Genomic DNA, 23,678 nt, shown 5'->3' on the forward strand with positions numbered 1-23,678 from the left:
AGACCACGTTTAGGAGGCGGGTTTTTATCCGGAATGGGATCGAATGGTCGATTATTGGATATGGAAATGCCGGGGGATGATCTCCAACAAGGTCAGATGGGTCATCCATTAATGACCCATCAACCCCTTGAGTTACATCCCATGAACATGATGAGTGGCATTGAGAATGAGCAACCACTAGGGTTTGTAGAGGCGAAAGGGTTGTCGTTGAAGGGAATGTCAATGGATTTTGGTAAGGGGAAGGGAATATCTCTTGGGCGTTCGCTTAGTAATAATACGTCTAGTGAAGATGAGGAGCCAAGTTATACAGGGGATGGGAATGGTGAGAACTGTAATGTGGGAAAGGATAAAAAGGAATCTCCTTGGCAACGAATGAAGTGGACTGATAACATTGTTAGACTTCTAATAGCAGTTGTAGCTTCTGTTGGGGATGAGGGCATGTTTGATGCTAAGGATGGGTTGAAGAGGAAATCTGGAATGTTGCAAAAGAAGGGGAAATGGAAAATGGTTTCAAACATTATGATTAGTAATGGTTGTTGTGTTTCTCCTCAACAATGTGAGGACAAGTTCAATGACTTGAATAAAAGATACAAGAAGTTGAATGACATTCTTGGTAGGGAAACTAGTTGCCAAGTGGTGGAAAATCCGTCTCTAATGGATGCCATGCCGCACTTGACAGAAAAGGCGAAGGATGAGGTAAAAAAGATATTGAGTTCAAAACATCTGTTTTATCGGGAAATGTGTGCTTTCCATAATGGTCAGAGAATACCTGGCTGTCATGATATTGATTTACAAGCTCATATAATGCCTCTGGCTACCCATCCAAATGAAAACAATGTTTCTGAGGTGCATGAAGCTGATGAAAATTACGAGTCAGACAGTGATGAGTCGTATGAAGATGATGAAAAGAATGTTGATATCAAATCTGGAAGGATGGAGGGTTATTATGCTAGAAGCAACGTGAATGGAGGAAGCTCTAATTTCTCATTGTTGCCTGGCAGGCAGGACTGTTATAGAGTGGAATTGGAGTCCATGTTTCAAGATGTGGCAAAATCTCCTGCAGAACAAAGATCATTGATTCAGCAACGAATGTGGCAACTTGAGGTGGAAAAGGTCAAGTTGGAGGCTGAGGCACTTGATCTTGAGAAACAGCGGCTTAAATGGTTGAGATTTCGCAGCAAGAAAGACAGAGAGCTCGAGAGATTGAAGTTGGAGAATGAAAGGGTGAAACTAGAGAGTGATTGGATGGTCTTGCTGCTTAAGCAGAAGGAAATGGTGTTAGGTATGCCAAAATCAGAAATGTCGTTGGAGCCCATATCCCTGAGCATTGATAGATTTCAAGGAAGAGATGGAATCAAAGCTGATAGGCATCTGTAGCTGCTAAAGGAAGTAGGTCAGCTTTCTTACTGACATATTATTTGTATACCACTTGACTTTATACAAGCATAGCTTGATCTGAGGTGAAGAATTGTGTGTAATGCTGTTAATTTCGATCTTCCTTAAATTTTAAATTTTGTTTTCCATCCCAGAAAAGTAGAGGAACTACTCTATGCATATCTGTATCTTGTTTTTTTTTTTTGCTGAAGAATATACTCTGTAGAAATTAGATTCTCATTTACTCTGCTCACAATGTTATTTGACTAATTACGCTGACACTATGAAAGATCTGGACTTTTCTGCTTTTTCCAAGTAATGCTATTATTTATGAGCACTGAATCTTTGATTGCCAAAACGAACTAATTGAAGAAACCTGATTGCAAAGAAAACTTGTATGATTTTGCTAATTATGCTAATCTGATATTTGTTGCTGAATTTGTTCATTGATTTGACCATTTGATTACTTGCTGCTTAAGCTAAATTTTCTATATCAGGAATTAAACATCCAAAATGCAAGCAAAGTAGTCATCCCCGTTATATTAATAGAGGACTAAGTGTCCGAGTTCAGAGTTTGAGTTGCTTCCTCGGCTTCTTGTTAACTTCAAACTTCGTCTGTATTTGCTTCATCTTACTTGTCCACTTAGCAATGTCTAATTAATTGCATTGTTTATTCACTTTGGAAGTTGCTGTTGGTCCGTACTATTAAGCTGAGTGTGCATCATCAAGCGCGTATTTTCCAAAGAAAATATTTCACTACTGTGAGTCATTTTTTGTTTTCCCTGTAAAAGAAGATACACTCAGCCACTCACCATAATAAGAGGGATTGTGTATCGATGGACCCGTCTCATAACTCTTTCATTGAGTATATAAGGTTAATGAACCATTTAATGATTTCATTCTGTCTTCAGCGCATATCATCTTTGTCTTAATTGGTAAGGTCAGCTTGCATTTTTTACATCTGATATCTTGATTTCCCACACCTGAAAACACATAGGGAAATAGACTATTACTTGTTCTGTACTGCTATAATTTGCATTGGGTGATAAGCTGGTGATGTATATACTTTTTGCAAAGCTGACTCATTACTGCCCCCCTTATAATACCATTCTGCTTTAGATGGAATTGAGGTCAGATACCACAAATAGAATGCAAAAGGGCATTTGTTTGACTCCTTCATTGCTGCTACTGTTTCTCAGCATATTCGCTTGGAATTCTGGCTTTCTATTAACATGCAGGGCTTACATTGTAAAAAGTTGTTCTGGTCATGGAGGCTGATTCTGCAAAATGCAAATATTTGCTTTGGTTGATGACGACACTTGATAATCAGCGGTCTGCAGGTTGACCGTGTTTCCAAATCAACCTGTCAAAGTCAAACAGGTTGGTCGCACTGTTTGGGATCTTGTAAGTTCTAGTTTGGGTCGATCATTTTTCTGGTTTTCTAGTACGAGTAGTCATTTTTGGCATGTTTCTGGTTGTTGCAATGAGAAACTCTTGTTTGAAAAGCAACATAAACTTGAGTTTGGTTCGTGTCTGACTTTTGTGAAATATACTTAACCTATACTTCATAATTTCTATAGTTGAATTGACTTTGTGGTCATGCATATTATTTTTTTAAGACAATTTTAGGTGACTTATTGCAAGAGTGTATTGCGATTGTTGTGAAGCTTTAGTTTTTATCTACATCAAACTTATTGCTAGTAAAGCTATTTACTTCGGAATTTGACTGAATACCTGAATTTGATTTTTTTTTTCACCCTGCTTTTAATTCATCTTTGATTGATAAAGAAAACTGTTGTTAAATTTGTATATTTAAGTTAAAAATAGTTATCGAGTAGTATTAACAAAATAAGTTTGTGGTCAAATTACTTATTTCTGTAAAAGAAAATTGTAGGTAAAAGGAAGCTTCTCTAGTCCAGAAAAAAAATCTGAAGAAAATTATTTTGCGTAACTTTATTGAAGAGCTAAGAAATTGTAAACGTGCGGAAAAGTCTGAGCTGTCTTAAGGTGAAATCAATTATGAAAATCTAGAAACTTAAGCCAGTGAAAGTAGCCAAAATGTTGGACCTCAATTATGCATTGATGAAAAATCTTTCTTTGGCAATGTGAACTTATTTCTGGGTTTATAGAGTGTGAAATAACGATCCTCAACGCGATTGGCCTACTGTGAATACTGTCATATTTTGAGATTGTTTAACATGCATGTTCTATTGTACACCACGGTGCTCGATCTACTCGACAATTTTATATGACTCGAGTATAAAGGTGTAATGTAGGATTGTAGGGTATGTAGTGAGTAAGTAAATACTTTTATATAAATCATAATGTGTCTTGGTTTTGAATCTTGTAGATCTTAACAAAACTAATAAAGAAAGTCCAAGATGATGGATGAAATAATATTGATAATTCCCATGCCATGGGTTGCGTTGGATGGAATAATAAGAAGATGATGATAGCGTAGGTATGATGGAAATTGGAAAGATGAATAACAAGTAGCTCAATGCACATGTTGCATTATGCTTGGGCAACTTGGCATGCATGGTCCATGCACATGTCACGTTATTGATTATTTGGAATATTCTACCTCTTGCCGTTCATAAAATTTTTTTAAGTAAAAAAAAATTCATTAATAAAGAGTTATACGACATATATAAAAGAGATTCGATTTTAATAAAAATACTTAACATATTAAATCAAATAAAAATTTCTTTAATAAAACTATGATCGTCGAGTAGATATTCCATTGTACAACATCTCTTGCTTATAAACTCTTTTTTAAATTTCACCAACAAACATTTATTTTAAATGGCTTAATACAAATTACTATACATTCTATGTTCTTTTGTTGTTGTAAGAGTTTATTGAACTGAAATAATTTTAAGTAATTAAAACGTATTTTTACTAATTTTTAAAGATTAAAAATAGCTTTTACTTTATTGTTGTAATTGAATTTATTTTTGCAAAATATTACTTTATTATTTTAAAATCAAAAGAATATAGCCTTATGTAATTTATATATTGAGCTTGGTAGGTGAGATATGAATAAAGTTGCACTCAAGTGAATGACTTACTAATTTACTATTCACAAGTCACCTCTACCCAAATTAGTACGCTAATCTCTTTGGAAATGGGGAAGGATAAAATGCCCAAGTGCTCCTGATCCTATAATTTTGAGCTAAGGCCTTGTTCGACATAACGAGAATAGTGCCTATAGTGGGTAGCTTTTAGCTGTTGAGTAACGGGTAGCCATAAGAGTAGTGAGTAGTTATGAATTAGTAGTGGCTAGGGTTAGTTGTCAATGTAGTGGTGGATAATATAAGTATTTAGCAAAAGTAGCGTTTAAAAACTAAAGTACATACATATTGTTGAAAAGTGTAACCAATGACAACACCAGATACCTCTAAAATGCTATTTTTAACGTTTGAGAAAATCTATCTAAACAATAGCTCTGCCAATAATCGTTATTCAAACCACTACCTTATTAAACACTTTTATCTGTTTTTCATAGTTTACTTAAAATGCTACCCCAAATAGGACTAAGCAAATTTGTTTGAAAATAGGAAACAAAATTCACTAAAGCATGTTTTTTTTTTTCTTCAAATTTGCTTAAAAATAGGAACTAAATTATGTTAAAACTATGATTAATGGTTGAAAACAATTGAAATCCGTAAATAACTAATTAAGTTATGAATGGGCCCAAACCGTTAAAAATCAAGCACAGAAGTAGTATCTGATTCTCAAATTTGGTAGGTCAATTTTGAATTTCCTTTAATTTATTATTTTATAATATACGAGTAATATAATTTGAATTTTGAGTAATTGAAAACCACTTGCCTTTTCCTTACAATTTAGGGCCCAAACTAAAGCCATTCTTTCCTGTGAATTGGCCGCCGCTCATTTTCCACCAACCAAACAACCCTCTTCTTAAAGGTCGTCAACTCTCCATTAATTTACAATTCTTCATTTTCCTTCCTATTAATAAAAAAAAAACATCAACATCAAACTAAAACACTAATCATAATATTACCACATAAATCAACGTATTTTCCCTAAAAAAAAAAAAAAAAACATAAATCAACGTATTAATCACATGGACTAATTCTCATTTCCCACATTCCAGGCCCAATCCACCGTTTATCTTTAATCAAACGGCTATAAATCTAGGACACACCATTAGGTTTGATAGGTCCCACAACACCGTAGCATTTCCCGGGGCCCCCCAATTATAAATATCTTGAGTAGCAGCAACCCTTGCTTTCTCTCTCTTACCTTGCTCTCTCGCTGCAAAACCCTCGTCCATCAGCCAGCCGTTTGCAGGTTTCTCTCTCCTCTTCTCTCTCTAAAATCATCTGATTTTACATTTCATGAATTATTTTTGTTTGAAAAAAGAGTATTTTGATTCTCATTTTGCATTTTTGTTTCTCAATTTCTGTGTAAGATTTCATATTCATTTTCATTTGATTTTCATTTTAGTTTTCATTTGATTTTCATTTTAGGTTTTTGTTTCTGATGTGGTTTTGTGATGTTGTTTTCGATCTGTTTGTGAATTTCTGTGTTAAATTATGGATCTGCATTTTTGCATTTTTTTTATTGTTAGATCTGTAGATCTGGTTTGTTATGTGTTGATTATAATTTTGTGTTTGTGGATCTATTGAATTCTGTTGATTTTTCTGAGTTATGAATGGATCATAAAATTGTAGCGTTTGAATCAGATCTGATTCATTTTGGAAATTTATTGGATTTAGAGTTTGAATCTGGTTGGATGAAGTCAAATGCTTTGTGGTTTGAATGTTAGCATTATTATTTTATATGATGATTTTTGATCTGTTTTTGTTCGTCAGTTTATTAGATTTAAGAAATAAATCAGTCTGATTTGAATTAGTCTTCTTTGGTTAATGGACAGGTTGCTAGAAATTGCTTGGTTGCTTTAGTGATATTAACATGTACATGTGTAATTGTTGTTAATTATGCGTTATGTAACTTAGATTCATCTAGGGCTTGATTTGGTGTCTTGTCTATGTCAATGTCGTTTGTTTCGGGTTCCCAGAAAATGGGAGATGAATGAAAGAGTCGGAGTAACATAGTTTGCTTTATTCCAGGGTTTAGATATTGTTTTTCGTTTAATTATGTCGTTTTATTGTCGCATGAATTATAAGTGATGCCTTTTGTGCTTCTGGATTTACCTTGCACAGTGTATGAAACATCTGCTTACTATTCTCTGTCTGAAACATATTTTTTCAATTGCGATTGTTTCAATTGAAATCAAAGCTTTTGTTTGAGCAAATCTGATCTTTGATAAGACTTGAATTGTTTTCCAGTCAATTTATGCTGTTAAGATCCAGTCAATCATTGGTTTATGTTCCTTTCCATGATCTCTTTTTAAATTTCAATATTATTGGTTCACTGTGTAAATATCAATGATTTTTTTATTCTAGCTTTGTTGATGACTTTTTGCTTTGGATGTGATGTGCTTATTATAATTCTGCTTGTTTTATGGTACTGTATACTGTGCTAAAATATTGTTCCATGTTCTTTAGGATATAAATCAGAAGTAATGGCTGAGATGAACCAACAACCCTCAGTTATGCAGAAGGCTGCTGCTGGCCAACTCAGTGGTCTGTCACAGATCAGTCAGCCTCGTTTTGGAGGGTCCCAAAACTCTGCCTTGGTCCAAAGGCGTTTTGCCTATGGAAACTACTCTAATGCTGCGTTCCAGTACCCAGCAACCCAGGATCTATCTTTTGTTTCCAACATGGCTTCACCTGTAGTTGCATACGCCCCTGCTGAGAAAGGACCTGCTGCTTTCGCTATTGATTTTCTCATGGGAGGAGTTTCAGCTGCTGTCTCAAAGACTGCTGCTGCTCCCATTGAGCGTGTTAAGCTGTTGATCCAGAACCAAGATGAGATGCTTAAATCTGGCCGTCTCGCTGAACCCTACAAGGGTATTGGTGACTGTTTCACCAGGACAATGAAGGATGAGGGTATGATTTCCTTGTGGAGAGGAAACACTGCCAATGTCATCCGTTATTTCCCTACTCAGGTGCTTATAAGTTAATCCTTTGCTGTCGTTTCTAATCTGTTGATTTTATTTTTCTTGTTATTAGTGAATTTAACATTGTTTTATTTTTTCTTTCCAGGCCTTGAACTTTGCCTTCAAGGACTACTTCAAGAGAATGTTCAACTTCAAGAAGGACAAGGATGGTTACTGGAAGTGGTTTGCCGGTAACTTGGCTTCTGGTGGTGCTGCTGGTGCCTCTTCATTGTTCTTTGTGTACTCTTTGGATTATGCCCGTACCCGTCTTGCCAACGACTCAAAGGCTGCCAAGAAGGGAGGAGCAGACAGGCAATTCAATGGTCTTGTTGATGTTTACCGCAAGACATGGGCATCAGATGGTCTTGCTGGTCTATACCGTGGATTCAACATCTCATGTGTCGGTATCATTGTCTACCGTGGATTGTACTTTGGGTTGTATGATTCCGTGAAGCCCGTGCTTTTGACCGGAAAGTTGCAGGTTAGCTACCGATTTATATCATTTTATAATGCAATGTTTTGTTTATTGGACCCTGGATTTTGTGCTTGTAATCTTCAGTTGATATTTGGTGGAAAATTTCTCTTGAGTGTTTGTTTTTAGCCATTCGTGTCTCCATTTCTTTCATTTAGTGCATGCTTGTTTTGGGGTGATTCATTAAGATGGTAATAGGAGAGCGAGAAATATTAAAATGTTGATAGAGATTATTTATCTCTGGGGCTATGATGTGAACATGAATGTGATGCCACCACTCTTTCTTACACCAGCAATAACTCACCCATTCCACTCTCCCATACTTAGTTTCTTATTACCCCTTTAATACACAACCCAATCCAAGCATGTCAATTGTTATGTGAGGACAATGGACCTAATATTTTCTTCTCCTATACCCCATTGTTAGTTAGTTTTCTACAAAGAAAGTAACTGATTGTGGTTTATTGTTTTGCTGTTGGATATACTTTCCAATTGTTTTTGGAACATACACAAGTTAGTGTTGAATATTTATATCTAACATTTCTGTACAAAAAATAATGTAATAATGTTGTAAAATTTTGATGATTGCAGGATAGTTTCTTTGCTAGTTTTGCTCTTGGGTGGGTCATTACCAACGGAGCTGGTCTTGCTTCATACCCAATTGATACCGTCCGAAGAAGAATGATGATGACCTCCGGTGAGGCCGTCAAGTACAAGGGCTCATTCGACTGCTTCAAGCAGATTGTCAAGAACGAGGGCCCCAAGTCCCTATTTAAGGGTGCTGGTGCCAACATCCTTCGTGCTGTTGCTGGTGCTGGTGTGTTGGCTGGTTACGACAAGCTCCAGGTCCTCGTCTTCGGAAAGAAGTACGGTTCCGGTGGTGCTTAAGTTTTAGAATGCCCTACAACCTTGGCGGAAGATGGTGATGAAATTTTTTTTGGGGGGATGGAACAGTCTGGAATCTATGGTGGGAAGCTTTCATATACTTAAAAGTTTGATTGAAATAATAATGTAGGGTTTTAAGACTTTTTAGAGGGACTAACCCCACAGTTTTCCCTGAGAATTCTTGCTCGGATTAAAGATTTGTTCTTGGGAGCATGGTTGCAATTTGGTGCTCCTTAGAGTTCTTTAAATTAGTTACATGAGATCAATTTTTGTTATATCAGAATTCAGTACTATTGTTGCCTTCCAGTGAATGGAAATGAAAGGGCACATTTTTTTTGTTATTTGTGTGGTTTTATTTATCCTGCAGTCTTTTTGGTTCACTGATTACATGCCTTATTCCGAGTTTTCGTACTCGAGCTGTTTTAGCAAGTTTTATACAAGGTGGCTTTGTTCTCTTTATGAGACTCTATTGCTCTGTTTTGCGGGGGATTTTTAGTTTATTGAGCACATTTAAGTATTTAACAATTCGTTTTGTCCAGAATGTTTAGTACAGTAGTTGCTTAATGTTTTGTTGGAGAAATGAAAATATGTTCAATGGGATGTTGTACAGAAAAATGAACGTAAAAATTAATTAAAATAATACTTGTACTTCGTATTACCTTTGATGAGATAAACTACCAGCCATCTACTTGTATACTCCATATCTATCAATCTGAGGTATCAATGGTTTGCTGAATCAACCATCTATTATTGCCTTCATTTTGGAAGAATAATAAAGACAAGCCAAAAACCGTAAAATGTCCAAATAAGTACGGAGTATTCCATAATCTACGGAATTTCTGTATATGAATGTACTCGTAGTCTTTCGAGTTTCCAATGCTCATACATTGTTGTTCAATATAATCCTGGGTATATCATTTTAACTTTGATCACAATTTATATTCGGTTCTCTTATTCGTATTGTTAGGTCAAACTCAATATACGTAGTATTTATTTTCCGAAAGTAACTTATTAATTTTTTCGAGTATATACAATTATACTCCGTGATTTCGTTATCAAAGTCATATATTACCTCCGATTTTATTTAGTTGTAACTTCGGGGTATGATTTGAGAGATATAAAATATTCAAAAGTTACAACTATAAAATAAAAAAAAATCTTTATTTTGTGGGTGTTATGGACTAGTATTTCACTATCGGCTCCCTCTAATATAACACAATCGCCTTGGCCGGGTTGACCCGTGAGGGGTTTTGATCTAATGGAGCCCTTCATGTTACAAAAAATTCTGGCCTGGTACAGATTTACAGGCCTTCATTCAAATTCCCGCCTTTAAGACCTTCAAACCACCAAAATTGTGGCACCAAAAATTCATCTTTCCTCCAAAAAAAAAAAAACCCCAATTTTCTGATGATCAACCACATAATATTGAACTCGAGATTTCTCTCTCATCTTCCAAATTCTCTCTCTTTGATCTTCCCTTCGTTTCTCCACATTCGTTCTCTCTCACCTTACAAACCAAAACCCAGCAATTGGAACACCAATCATTCCTTTGTAAAATCAAACCCAATTCTCAATCTCCTCGAAAAATGCAATTCAATGGCGCAATTGTTTCAGATTCAAGCTCAAATGATCATTTCTGGGCTCATCTTAGATGGGCTTGCTTCAAGTCGATTGATTGCGTTTTGTGCAATTTCTGAAGCTGGTGATCTTGATTATTGTGAGAAAATTTTGAATTTTGTTGATAACCCTAAAGTTTTTTCTTGGAATATTGCAATTAAGGGTTATTCAGAGAGTTTAATTCCAATTAAAGCTGTTAAATTGTATAAAGAAATGTTGAACAATAGTGCGTGTCGTCCTGATAATTATACTTATCCTCTGATTTTTAAGGTTTGTGCTCGTTTGTCATTAAATTATATTGGTTATGGAATTCTTGGGCATGTTTTGAAACTTGGTTTAGCTTCAGATGTGTTTGTACATAATGGAATTATTCATATGTTGGTGTCCTGTGGTCGTTTGGATGATGCACGCCATGTGTTCGATGAAAGTTGTGTAAGAGATTTGGTTACATGGAATTCTTTGATCAATGGGTATGTACATTGTGGGCAGGCTTGCGAAGCGTTGAAGCTGTATGAGGAGATGAGGGTGGAGGGAGTAAGGCCGGATGAGGTGACAATGATTGGGATGGTTTCATCATGTGCACAACTCGAGGATTTGAGTCGAGGGTTGGAGTTTCATCGTCTTATTGGTGAATGTGGACTGACTTTAACTGTCCCACTTTGTAATGCGTTGATGGATATGTATGTTAAATGTGGGGATCTTAAGGCGGCACAGGATATATTTGATAATTTGAGGAAGAAAACCATGGTTTCGTGGACCACGATGGTTGTGGGATATGCTAAATTTGGGTTGCTAGATGAGGCGAGGGAGCTGTTTGACAAGATGCCTGAGAAAGATGTGGTGCCGTGGAATGCCATGATTGGAGCATATGTTCAAGCTAAGTATAGTAAGGAGGCTTTGGTTCTATTTCATGAAATGCAGGGTACAAATATTACGCCTGATGAGATCACTATGGTTAACTGCTTATCTGCTTGTGCTCAACTAGGAGCACTTGATGTTGGGATATGGATTCACTGGTACATTAACAAGAAGAAGCTTTCTTTGAATGTTTCATTGGGCACAGCTCTTGTTGATATGTATTCCAAATGTGGTAACGTTGGAAAGGCGCTTGAAGTTTTCCATGAGATGGCTTCGAAGAATTCATTAACCTATACTGCTATCATTGGAGGCCTAGCCCTTCATGGGAATGCAAATGATGCTTTATCATACTTTTCAAAAATGGTTGATGTTGGATTGGTGCCAGATGAGATCACATTCCTTGGAGTCTTAGCTGCTTGTTGTCATGGGGGATTGGTTGACAAGGGCCGTCAGTACTTTGCTGAAATGACCTCCATATATAATCTTACTCCAAACCTTAAACACTACTCTTCCATGGTGGACCTAGTTGGTAGGGCAGGAAAATTAGAAGACGCAGAAGCACTTATAAAGAGTATGCCTATGGAGCCAGATGCTGTTGTATGGGGTGCTTTGTTTTTTGCTTGTCGTATGCATGGGAATGTGATAATGGGTGAAAAAGCTGCATTGAAACTGCTTGAGTTGGATCCTGGTGATAGTGGAATATATGTTTTGTTGGCAAATATGTATGGGGATGCAGAAATGTGGGACAAAGCTAGAAAAGTAAGGAAAATGATGAAGGCCAGAGGAGTTGACAAGACTCCTGGTTGTAGCTCAATTGAGATCAATGGAGTAGTCCATGAATTCACTATAAGAGACAAGACACACCCTCAATCCATAGAGATATTTGATTGTCTGGCTCAACTAACCAAACAACTTGAACTACTTGAAACTGCTTCGAGTATCAGCAAATCTTGGACTGCTGTTTCTTTGTAGAATTATGCTAGTCAGAATGTTAAAAGGCTGTGAAAATAGTTCCTTTACTCTCTTGTATCCTCCAAACTTACATGTTTTGCGTCTATTATGCAAAGTCTGTGGGCTTACTAAGAAATAAAATGGTTGGGCCATCTCTCCACTTATTCATTCATCTCCTTGATTGGCTGCAGTTGCTTGAAGGACTGTGACTTAGCAACCTGAAAAATATGAAGGAAGATGGCTGGAGACATTCCACTGAACAGAGAGGTAGATGACAATAATTTTGTTACAGGAAGGTCACAGAGCCTTCCTTTAATTTAAACTTTTAAAAGGAAAACAGTAAACTATTGTTATCCTTTTCTCCTTGTACTCAATTTTAAGTGCTCCCTACGAATGCAGGGTTTCTGGATTTCAAGAACATCTGCTTGTGATTGACTGACAAAATGTTTTCATTTTTGCTTAATGCTTATACTTATGTCAAATTTCCGCTGTCTATATGCAATTTGTTCCAAGTTTCTGCAAAATGAGCTTTATACAATTGTTGGGCCATCCCTCAACTTATGGCCTTTTTCTCTACGGTCTCAGGAGCATTTAAATGATGATGCTCGGTGCTTTCTAGTCAAGGATGGATTCAATGTATACAATTTAATCGTTGAGGGTTAGTCAATTGTTGGATTTTGGGATCGAGCATCATAGAAGTAAAGTCATGCAATACGGTGAAAGAGATAGCAGTCAAATTTCATCAGGTGATTCCTGAGGACATAAGTTTGCAGCTGACTAAATTGGTTTAATAATGCAGCAAATATAAAGGTAATAAAAATTACTTCTAAACATGTAGTAGTACATATTTGGTACTTAAAAACTTCTACTCCGTATTTTTTACTGCTTTAAAAATATGTGATCTTGAATACTGCTTGTTGATTCATGTGTATTTCTGACTACTTATGCAGTGGATGTTCTGACAATGGGTTACAACTTCTAGACAAAGATTGATTTTCCTTATCTGCAAGTTCAGGTGAATGTCTTTATATAAAGCAGCTTCAAATTTTATTTTTGCTACGGAGTAGTATTTTCTTGCTCTCCATTGTTTTTTTTTCTTAAAACAAATTCAAGTACAAGCCAACTAAAGCTGTCTTCAGATCATCCTGCATCTTTTTGCTACATGATCTAATACATGGGAAACTGGTAACTTTTAGCCCCTTTCTCCGCTTCCCCTCTTGTGATTGATGCTTCTATTTCATCCCATTACAGTCATAAGGGCATCTGATTCTGAGTTTTTACTACTTTATTCCTTTGTTGCTCATTTTCACTGTTTTATGTTATGAGATGAATGACTTTATTCATCAGATTAGAGTCTCTAGTATGTGCATGAAACTATGATATCTATAACTTTTACTTAGAAATCTTTACCCTTATCCTTGATCATCCTTAAACAGAGAAATGCCCTTCCTTGTTCCCTTCTCTGTTCATCCCTGCTAATTTTACCCGTGTGCATGTTTGTGTGAGAGGGTGGGTGTTTTCTTTTTTTTTTTGGGTTTTGATAATCTAATGAGCTCATGATACAATAATTCAGGGCTTTGTCTGTTTATTTTAGTTAACGTCTTAAACCAAAGCTCTCTTGTAGCTTGTGATTACTATCACTATATGCTAGTTTTCTTAACTCACTATTAGATATGACAAAACAAACTAGATCATGATATACCATTTTAATGTTAATAGATAGATATTACTTGCAATTTGATGAAACCAAATTGAATAACTCATCACCAAAATATGATTTGTCTAGGACGACGAGTGCATGACATGTGACGACCATTGAAGCGTGCATGTACCCACATATGATTGAACTTAGAAGGAACAGCTTGTAGCATCAGGCACCCTTAGAGTGCCTTTTTTTACCTTGGAAACCTTAATAATAATAGGCAAAAAAAGCTAAAGGAAGAAGAATAAAAAATGGTTTGTCCTTACTTGCACGCTAGGTTATGGTTCATTCCAAGCTAAATCATGTGGTTTTAGCTTATCATTCTTCCAACCCCACATGTTTTAGAACCTTTCCACATTAGTTAGTTTAACAAGTACTTTGCATGATTCTCTTTGGGGGCCCATAGCTAGGTCATCCTTTAATACATTACAACTGTGTGGCCCATTATTACCATTTCAGGTTTCCTCTTTTTCACACTATTTATGGCCCACTATCATCTTTGTCTCCAATGGATTAGGTTACTTTTTTTTATATATAAAAAATAAAAATAGTTGTTAAGGTTATAATTATGCTATTTAGAGTCTAGCTAGCTTCTTAAAGGAGCAAAGGATGTTGACCTTATTTGAAGTTTGTCTTGAATTGACATAAAATTTGAATCTTGTAATCAATACTTGTTTTCTTGATCAATTTTTTATTTTTGATTATTTTGTGTGTGTGCATTGATATTAAATATAGTATATGAAAATATGTCATTTTATCGAATAGAGTATAATATGAAGAGCATGATTTATACTTGAATGTTTTAATATATCTTGGATAGAAAAAATACATAGGACATTTTTTCTCTCAAGACTAAACTTTACTCCGGATCATAAAAAGCATAATTGGGGTATCGTAAATAACCTAAAAAAACATACATATTTATTAATTTGCCAATTCAATAATTCATTGTCCATACCTTCATAATTACCGCATGGAAAGACAAATGATAATGGGTAGAAAGCATGCAAAACCAATGTGACTAATTTGGTATGATTTTGTTACACCTTAAATTTATGTTTGCTGTATTTTTCCTCTTTTTGGAGGATTAAATCATAGTACTTCAATTATATGAGATGTCTTTCATGATTGATCTTGCTCAGCTCAGCTATTGGTTGGAAGAAATCAAAGTTGTTCTTCAATTATTAGTATTTGCCACTGTATTACTAGCCAAAAACCTCAATTAATTAAAAATAATTTAGGGGATATGTTATTTTGTTGTGTACGAGTACAAATAATTAAGACAGTAATTAAAGGGAAAAGTAGTATTATCAATTATCGTATAAATTTACAATATTCTGATTCCTTTTCACTTTAATTGATGTCTTAATTGTGCAAGTTTTTATGGCCAAAGTCCAAAGTAGCTCAACTGCAATTAGTGCCCAAATGAAGAAATTGTTCGGGCAACTCAGAAAGAGAAAGGAACTAACCAACAAGTATGAACATACCTTACAACTTGTTTGGTAGGTGTTAATAAAATACAATAAGGATATTGAATTTATACAAGATTTTTTATATGAAAAGTTATATTGTAAATGTCCATGGAGATAACACTCTATTTTTATATGAAGTATGTGTTTATTTTCATGTATCTGATTATATGGTAAATAAAATTGATAAATTAAAAGATAAACGAGTATGAATAAACATTACCATAAAGATTGTCATGCGACTATTCTGTAAACCTACTTTAATCAATTAATCACTGCTATCCTGTGTAGTTTATTATCATCTACCAAACATATTCCAACATGGATTTTGCATATATATTCTAATGGTGGACGTTGTTATCCAAACCAGAAGTTCTGACTTCCCACATGATGAACATGAAAACAGCTAACCAAACAAAGTACTGCTAACTACTCTTTACTACCACTTGTACTTAAAACCTTTTTGGTTTTGTTAATTGTACGTTTGGCGGGAATTTATTACCTTTCTAACGTCAACCGACACCAACTATTTATACTTGAGAGAAAGAAAAAAAAAGAAGTTGGAAGGTGTTTGGGGGTTGAATTTCAGGTAGATTTGGTGATCATATATATGAATGTGACTTCTTTCTATATGTATGTTCATGTTCTTAAGTCTAGATCCGAGGACTATAATGGAACATCATTACATCCGACGGTGTCTTTAAGGTGTTTTCCGTGGAACCCATGATTGATTTAGTTGGCCCACTTGTTTTTTTAATTTATAAAAATATTCCACCATTTGAATACTTATTATATAGATCAGTAAACATGGTTTTATCATTATCCATGACTTACTTAGCTTAAGATATTAGTAATACTTGGTAATTGGGCTATTGAATAGTGATAATCATATTTTATACCTGGTTTAATCCCAATTGCATAGATTCACTAAATAACATTATCAGATTATGACAATACTTATTTTTCAAAAATAAAAATAAATACTAAAATTTACATAGGATTCCTTATTTTGATATGCTTTTATTAGATACTCCTATATGCTACAAATAATTATTGCTCATCCTTTGGAAAAAAACCATAATAATTCTCATACTAGTAACCCACTCTCAACAAATATTGACCAGAGATAGATTTATCATTGCTCGGCTCGCTCGCGTAGTCGGACACCCCGTAAGGCATACATACATACACACACAACATCACTTTCACTATAAGCAAGCCATAAAAAATGTAAAGTGAACAACAGATGGAGAACATAGCGTGGGGTATAATATTAATTTAGTTGGAAATAAAGCAGAGTAACGGACTTTGGCGTGTGTTTCTGAATTTTATCTGATTCTCTTCTTCAATTCTCTTCTCTCTCAATCACAATATTTACTCATTTTTCTTAAATTCTTTCTCTTTCTCTCTCCTCTTTTTGATGCGTGAACTTCAGAGCATCTACATTTCTCAAGAATCTCAGATTAAATAACAACTATTTCTTTCACGAGTATTCTAAGTTTACAACAACTTCAAGAAACTTATCAATGTTGGTTCTCTTTCTTTTTTGATTCTTACTTATTTAATGTTGATTGATTGAATTCTTCTTGTTACTTCTTTGTTTGATCCATTTTTTTGTCGTTTTCGATTGATTGATCAGTTGTGCCGTTTTCAAAATTCATGTATATTTTTATTTTTACTGTTTTTTTTTTATTTTTTCATGAAATTGGCTGAACAAGAAATCAAAATGTTGATCTCAAATTACACAATGCAGGTGATTTTGAATGGTGGGTGATATGCATTGTTGAGCAATCTGCTAATCACGGAATAGATCTACGCTCGTAAATTTGTCGAAATAACTTTATCATATATACATACAGGTGAATTTTCTTCTTAATTTTCACATTTTTTTATGCAAAGTTTGAGATTTTTTTTGTGTTCTTTAGTTTATTTATTTTGTTTGGGTGTGGAGTTGATTATAGGATTTGTTGAAATGAGTTGGAATCAACATATGGAGTCACATTATGTTGGGAGCAATGCTCCTTACAATAGTGCTGGAAGTTTCATGGATTTTTTCGCTGGTCTTACATATGATCATGTCAATTATATCTTTTCTGGTACACAAATCCAGGTGCTAATACTATAACTTTGTTTTTGTGTATTTCTTTTATTTGAATTTGGTGATTTTGCGGTATAAGTGTTGAGTTGCTTGAATTGATACATTAGCTCATTGGGGTGGGTTTCTGAATGGTGCAGGATACTGCATTTTCACCGGTTAGTGCTGGTTATTATAAATTTGAGTATTCAGATCCTGGGGCATCTCAGTATTACAGTAATAGCCGGTCTTTTGAGGTTTTTGATCACATAGAGGATGATATTGATGAATACACTAGAAGACCTACTGATTTCCCTTCTAGTGAGCAGACTGCTGCTGCAAATCTTCAGTCGCAAAGAACATCAAACATGAATGTAAATACAAGCAGTCGAGATTGTAAGTTTTAAAATCCTTTCTGGTGAAATAGTATCTGACTGATGTATGTATCAAGAATTTTCTGTGGTTCCTGTCATGTTGAATGGTGTTCATGTTATAGTTTCCTGGTCTATTTCAAGTTGGAACCTGGTGTTATGGAAGTGGGCTGTAATTCAAGGCAATGTTGCCATGTGGTCACTCCTCTTACTTCTTGATAACAGGCTAAAATCAAATGATGTAGCATGGTTTTTCTGACTCCATATTGTCTTGGACAAGATGCATTTTGTTTCCAAAACAGGGACTTTACTGTTCAAGAATCTTTCTCAATTACCTCATGTGATGTGTCACGAATCTCACGATCAATCATTAGCTTTGATTGTGTTTATGCATGTGTTTACATAGAATGCTACTTTGTTTGCCACATTTACCGAGCAGAGTGTTGAACAAGTATTGTAAATTCACAGAAGTATATATTAAAGCTTTACTAGCTATCATTGAATCATGAAACATATGTGGATTGTGGTTTCTGCTTTATTTTATTGATCTTAAACAAACATGATTTTGTTTGTTCAATAAAATTCTAATTTCTGTGGCCTGTTAATGTGGAAAATTAGCAAAGCATTATTTATCAATTTATATCTGTTTAAGCAATAAACACTACGAAATTTTGTAGGTTTGTTTGTAATGGCCTAATGTCGAATATGTTATTGGATATTTGGAGTAGCTTTCATTCTAGGACTTGTCAAGCTTTTGTTCTGTCAAGTTTTATGGTTGCTTAAAGCATTATGTTGACTCATTACTCTTGAACTTTCAGGTCCTAGGAGTCATCACAATTCTCAAGATTACCAGGTAAAAATTGATGTCCATATATTGACCCCATTTGCATAATTATGTAATAGTCAGTGAGTATCTAGTTCTGGTTCTTCACGAGATTCCTGTGACTTCATGTTTAAGGTTGATAAATGATGTCAAGCTAAATTATTTTCTGTTGTTTCTTAAGTTTTGGTAAAGATATTTAGACATTCAACACATCACAATTTATTTGTATAAATCTCCTCACTACTCCATATTTAACAATATGAGTACTTTCCCTTTTCATTCTTATATTTTGTCATTTTATCTTAATATGTTGGCAGAATTTCTTTTTGAGCTCCTGTTCTGAGAACTATAAGCTAACACAACTGCATCTAATTGATATATTAGCCCCTTCAAATTATGAAGTCCATGAACATTATCATTTAATGCTATTATTTCTATGCAGGCTGTTTGGCAAGACCATATAGATCCAGACAACATGACTTATGAGGTTTGGCATCTCTCTTTTCTTTTAGTCCCCCCCTATCCCTCTTCTTTTATTTATTTATTTTTATTTATTTATTTAATTAATTTTTTTTTGTGATATCTTTGTACATTTTATGCATACTTTCTTGTTTCCTTATCTATTTGGATGATAAGTATACTAAATCAAGTTTTGTGATTTTGCTGCTGTAATTTAGTAATTTACAGACCAGACAATTGTAGATTAGTTCCTGTTCTTAATTAAAAGACCACTATAGCTATATACGTAGTATGAACAATTACATGTCTCTTGATGTGGAATTGTTTTAAGACTTAACTTTTAAGCTTGTGTAAATGAGTATTTGAGTCCAATTATGATTTGCCTAGATAGAAGAGCCTCAAATATTTAGCCCCAGGCTTCTGGATTTAAATCAGTGAAGTATGGAAGTGGAGCTCAAAAGAGAACATTTAGAGATGGAATTGCAGCATCACCTTGTGAAATTTTATGATGTCCCATCTAGGAAATGTGAAAACATGTGGGGTGCAGCGGCTGCAGCCTTTCCTTTGTCAATATAGAGAAGATATATGAATGTAGAGTTGGTGTTATTATATGACAGTTGTACTCTCAAACTGCAGTACTGTTTTCACTGATAGTTTGGCTGTTTTGTGTGTTCATACATTTGCTGATAAAATTTGTGTCGGGACGACCTCATTGTGAGAAAAGGTAGTTTTTTAAAATGGCCACTAACAGTCTAAACAATCAGTTATGTTTTTATTCACGGATGACACTAATTGTTAAGCTGTAATGCTGGATAATCTCGATTTCGTCGGAGGGTTTATAATCATGAAGCTTTAACATACACAACAACAGAATTTTATCTGAGGCAGTTGTTATCAACCCAAGTCCATGACTTTGTAAAAATTTTACCATTACAATTTTACCCTCATAGGACTGCTACTGGATTGGGGTTATTGTGTGATTTCTGAATGGATTTTATCTATCTTGCATAATGTACTTTAGATGGCTAGACCACTCCTGTTCAGAAGGTTATTGGCTATAATAGAATGGTATTTAGAAATTTAGTTTATTCAGATAATAAAAGACTTTCTGGATGGTAGTGGTGTCCCCCATTTTCCTCATCAAAATTCTGATGAGTTTGTATCTTTTATTTTAATTATTATGCAGGAATTACTTGAGTTGGGTGAAACAGTTGGAACTCATAGTCGAGGTCTTTCCCAAGAACAGATTTCCCTGCTCCCCATCTCAAAGTTCAAATGCTGTTTCTTAAGAAAAAGGTGCCGATCAGAAAGGTAATGATGTAGTTTCTTCCCTATCACCTGTTTTCTGGAAAGATAAATTTATGCGCTTCTTGTCAGAAAAATTCTTGCATAATCCATGCGCTATTAATCTCTCCTTCATTTGCAATGGCGGATATAGCAGGGGAAAAGTAGATATACCATTATAAAATTTGTACACTTGTTAAAGCTAGAATGGAGAAAAAGGATGAACAGAAACATTGCAGAGCTTCCAGCCGCAACAAGTGATTTAAGCTCAACATAATTCGACTTGTTTAAATGGTTGTTGGAGTTCTGGCAAGTGGGCAACTAACAGAACATTCCCCCCCTCCACCCTTTTAGAGAAAACATGCCCAAAATTTATGAAGTTACTTGTGTGCTAATATCACAAATTTGACTCAGTGCTAGTATATTTATTATTTATGTCACGGATTGCCTTCTGTTATATGCTAGATGTACTTTGAGCTTTGGTTACAATATTCCCTTTTTCAAGAATGCCTTTGTGTAGTTCAGAACATCATCTGCTCTGTTTTGTTTCTGGTTTCTCATTTTATGCCATTCTCTATATTGTGTGTCAATGCCACTCACAAATTCTTAATTTAACAGCTTATGTGTTTCTGTTTGAAGCAGATGTGTAATTTGTCAGATGGAATACAAACGTAGAGATCGTCTAATAACTCTTCCCTGCAAACACAAGTATCATGTGGGCTGTGGAACCAAATGGCTAAGCATCAATAAGGTATAACATCATCATCACTTCATAATTTGATGACATATAAATGCTCTCTGTTTCTCTAATTGCTGCTGGCAATTTTGACTTTTTCCAGGCTTGCCCGATTTGTTACACAGAAGTGTTCATTGGTGCAACCAAAAAGTTTAAATAGCTGCTGGGATCTAGCATAAAAGCAGAGAATGTTATTCGTTATTCTTTTTCGACTTGGTGGTTCTTTCTCTCCTATAGATTTTTCTTTTGTTTTTTACTTTCCTTTAATAGGTAATTACTTGTTAGTTTATGCTAGTGAACTTATTAGTAGAGCTATTATAGACTTTGGATCCATGGACATGGATTTCCGAAATGACCGAGGTTTGTCTTTGTGGGCATTTTATGATTTCCATAAAAGCTGTAGTAGAATACTTGTACAGTCAGTTTCCTTTAATGGCACATTGGTATTTATGAGCTCCTCAGTAGTATAATGCTTGGAAATTGGAATTGTGCCACAAATCTGATTAGTTGTTTGAGACATGTTGCAGTGTTGCACCATGACCAACTTCTTCCTAGTGATAATTTTAAAATTTCTACCATTTATGAATTGGAGATGTGTACTGCCCAATGGCTATAATGTTGCTGCTGCACAATGGCCCAATAATCCCAGCAACACAGGCAAACCTCGATGTCAATTATTCCTTAGCCCAAGCCCAAGCTCAAGCTCCAGCCCCAGAGATCCTTCCTTCCTAAGCTACAAGGCCCAATCAAAAATCCGACGAGAACTAGACCATGCAGCCAAACCCATTTGGCTAAATGTTGGAGCGCTCCTCAGCCAATTGACCCTTGAAAGCATAAATTGACTGTCAACTATGTTTAGATAATATTGTTGATGCACTTGTATTATTCAATTATAAACGCACGTAATCACTGCACCAGTTGGCTGGCTATAGTACAAGGATAACAGCAATTCATGTGCAATATCAGCAACTTCCTATCAGTATTATGATTAGTTAATTTCCAACAGTCCACTGATCACAAATCTAAATTCAGAGACTGTAGCTCCATTTCTGATATGTCGTAGCGTGTGTCATCAGAAACAATGAAGAGCCAACTTCAAGAACAATCCACTTCCGATGAGATCCAACCTGCAAGCCCAACCCCAACAGCCCAACTCGAAACTGTTCATACCTCTGTCGTAATTATTCCAGCAGATCATAATCATGCTACTACATCCCCATCTGTCCAAAAGAAGCCATGTTTACGGTCTAAGGTAGTTGTTGTTTGTATAAGGCTGCTGATTTATGCTAGTACTGCATGTCTTGCTGCTGTAGTGGGAGCACTTGTTTTGATTCTTCTCATTGCTTGCTCAATTTTTGCTGCCATTGCTGCATTACCAATGCTATGGATATCGTTTTTAGTGTTACGATTACTTCAACTTTTTAGGTATGGTAATGACTATGACAAAATCATTCAACTTAAGCTCTTTGTCCGCACTTGGATACTCTTAGATATGCTATTCTATTTGGGTACACTATGGTTATTGTTTGCACTTACTAAACACGCTCCACTCTTAGAACATGTTATGCTTATTGGTTTGCCAATAGAAAATTGGTTGAACTTGTTTAATTTGATATTTGGCATCTATGCTTTGAGCTACGCCATTTCATTATTCACCATCAACTATATACCACTAGTCTCATCAGATCACAGAGAAAGTGGCCTAAATGTTCCGGAAGGAGTACTTGAGATACTCGACTGTCTGATTTTTTGGTTGACGGAGTATGAGGTTATGAAACATGTTCCTGCTTTCAAGCACCACAAAATACTTGGATTGTACACACGCAATTGGATTGAGGTATCGATTTTTGTTCTCATCGCCTACAATGTCATTAGTTTGTCTACACATATGATGGTCTGTTTTCTGCAGGATTTTGTTTGTGAAAATCTTGATCCAGGGATTGATAAAAAATCAAGACGGTATCTACTAATAGAAAAATTCTTCCGCAAGAAATATATTGTGTATTGTGCGAATGGAATGAAACATAGCATCAATTTTATATTGAGCTCATTGCTACTGTTATTTACTTGGTTGTTGTATTTTGGCTCCCACCTAAACAGAACATCCGATGCTAAGCATCTTTTGGAATTCGGAACTTGGACTTGTATAACTTTTGTAGGTTGCTCGTTCTTTTGGCTGATCAAAACATGTGTACTGCTGTCATGGGAGGCTCGTTCGTTGTATAATCGATTGGACTCTAAAATCATAGAAGGAGGTAAGCAGTTGTACTTCCTTGGTGTCTTTGGTTGCCACAACTACGACATTTTCAACCTTTTGTACGAGTGTGGAAACGAAGAAGTAAGTAGTGGGGATTATGAGGAAGAACTTAAAGGATTACGTTCAGATTTATGCAACATCTTTTTTCCTACTCGGGTTATAACTCTTGATGGACGTTACCAAAGAAAATCCGATAAGGTGGATGTTTGTCTTTGGGGGATTAATGGTGTTAATGTGAAGAAATTGTCTAGTAACAAGAAGAAAAGAGTAGAAAAAGATTTGTTAAAGCAGCAAAGAAACACTTTGTATTGTGCA

The 23,678-nt window shown here is 35.2% G+C and overlaps 3 protein-coding genes across 5 annotated transcripts; all 3 read left to right on the forward strand.

Annotated features, from left to right (window-relative positions):
• Nucleotides 1-33: 33 nt before the first annotated feature.
• LOC110696159 lies at nucleotides 34-1,377 on the forward strand. Its single transcript, XM_021873447.1, has one exon. The coding sequence runs from the start codon at nucleotides 34-36 to the stop codon at nucleotides 1,375-1,377; it is 1,344 nt and encodes a 447-aa protein (XP_021729139.1).
• Nucleotides 1,378-5,547: 4,170 nt separating this feature from the next.
• LOC110696012 (ADP,ATP carrier protein 1, mitochondrial-like) lies at nucleotides 5,548-9,119 on the forward strand. Its single transcript, XM_021873273.1, has 4 exons — nucleotides 5,548-5,691; nucleotides 6,912-7,414; nucleotides 7,512-7,886; nucleotides 8,469-9,119. Exons 2-4 carry the CDS (start codon nucleotides 6,929-6,931, stop codon nucleotides 8,763-8,765), a joined length of 1,158 nt encoding a protein of 385 aa, XP_021728965.1. The 5' UTR covers nucleotides 5,548-5,691; nucleotides 6,912-6,928; the 3' UTR covers nucleotides 8,766-9,119.
• A 903-nt stretch (nucleotides 9,120-10,022) lies between these two features.
• Nucleotides 10,023-21,650, forward strand: LOC110696013 (E3 ubiquitin ligase BIG BROTHER-like). 3 transcript variants are annotated; one of them, XM_021873274.1, is made up of 9 exons: nucleotides 16,477-16,887; nucleotides 17,113-17,218; nucleotides 17,321-17,469; nucleotides 17,595-17,829; nucleotides 18,623-18,657; nucleotides 19,070-19,114; nucleotides 20,273-20,397; nucleotides 21,013-21,121; nucleotides 21,210-21,650. In XM_021873274.1, the coding sequence occupies exons 3-9, from the start codon at nucleotides 17,332-17,334 to the stop codon at nucleotides 21,264-21,266; spliced, it is 744 nt and encodes a 247-aa protein (XP_021728966.1). In that variant the 5' UTR covers nucleotides 16,477-16,887; nucleotides 17,113-17,218; nucleotides 17,321-17,331; the 3' UTR covers nucleotides 21,267-21,650. The 3 variants fall into 3 exon arrangements, 2 of the variants coding, with proteins under 2 accessions (XP_021728966.1, XP_021728967.1); XM_021873275.1 differs by lacking the exon at nucleotides 16,477-16,887 and adding an exon at nucleotides 16,914-17,020; XR_002506238.1 differs by lacking the exons at nucleotides 16,477-16,887; nucleotides 17,321-17,469; nucleotides 17,595-17,829; ... (3 more) ...; nucleotides 21,013-21,121; nucleotides 21,210-21,650 and adding exons at nucleotides 10,023-12,455; nucleotides 12,774-12,998; nucleotides 13,139-13,203 and having other exon boundaries at nucleotides 17,113-17,215.
• The last annotated feature ends 2,028 nt before the right edge of the window (nucleotides 21,651-23,678 follow it).

Source organism: Chenopodium quinoa, unplaced genomic scaffold (assembly GCF_001683475.1).
Source record: "Chenopodium quinoa cultivar QQ74 unplaced genomic scaffold, ASM168347v1, whole genome shotgun sequence".
Classification (NCBI taxonomy): Eukaryota; Viridiplantae; Streptophyta; class Magnoliopsida; order Caryophyllales; family Amaranthaceae; genus Chenopodium; species Chenopodium quinoa.

Bases quoted from the DNA above. Each gene is read 5' to 3' on its own strand.
- LOC110696159 (XM_021873447.1), top strand. From the start codon at position 34: ATGGGATCGAATGGTCGATTATTGGATATGGAAATGCCGGGGGATGAT.
- LOC110696012 (XM_021873273.1), top strand. From the start codon at position 6,929: ATGGCTGAGATGAACCAACAACCCTCAGTTATGCAGAAGGCTGCTGCT. The intron at 7,415-7,511 runs GTGCTTATAAGT...TTTTCTTTCCAG, and splicing joins TCCGTTATTTCCCTACTCAG to GCCTTGAACTTTGCCTTCAA. The intron at 7,887-8,468 runs GTTAGCTACCGA...TGATGATTGCAG, and splicing joins TTTTGACCGGAAAGTTGCAG to GATAGTTTCTTTGCTAGTTT.
- LOC110696013 (XM_021873274.1), top strand. From the start codon at position 17,332: ATGAGTTGGAATCAACATATGGAGTCACATTATGTTGGGAGCAATGCT. The intron at 20,398-21,012 runs GTAATGATGTAG...TGTTTGAAGCAG, and splicing joins AAAAGGTGCCGATCAGAAAG to ATGTGTAATTTGTCAGATGG. The intron at 21,122-21,209 runs GTATAACATCAT...GACTTTTTCCAG, and splicing joins AATGGCTAAGCATCAATAAG to GCTTGCCCGATTTGTTACAC.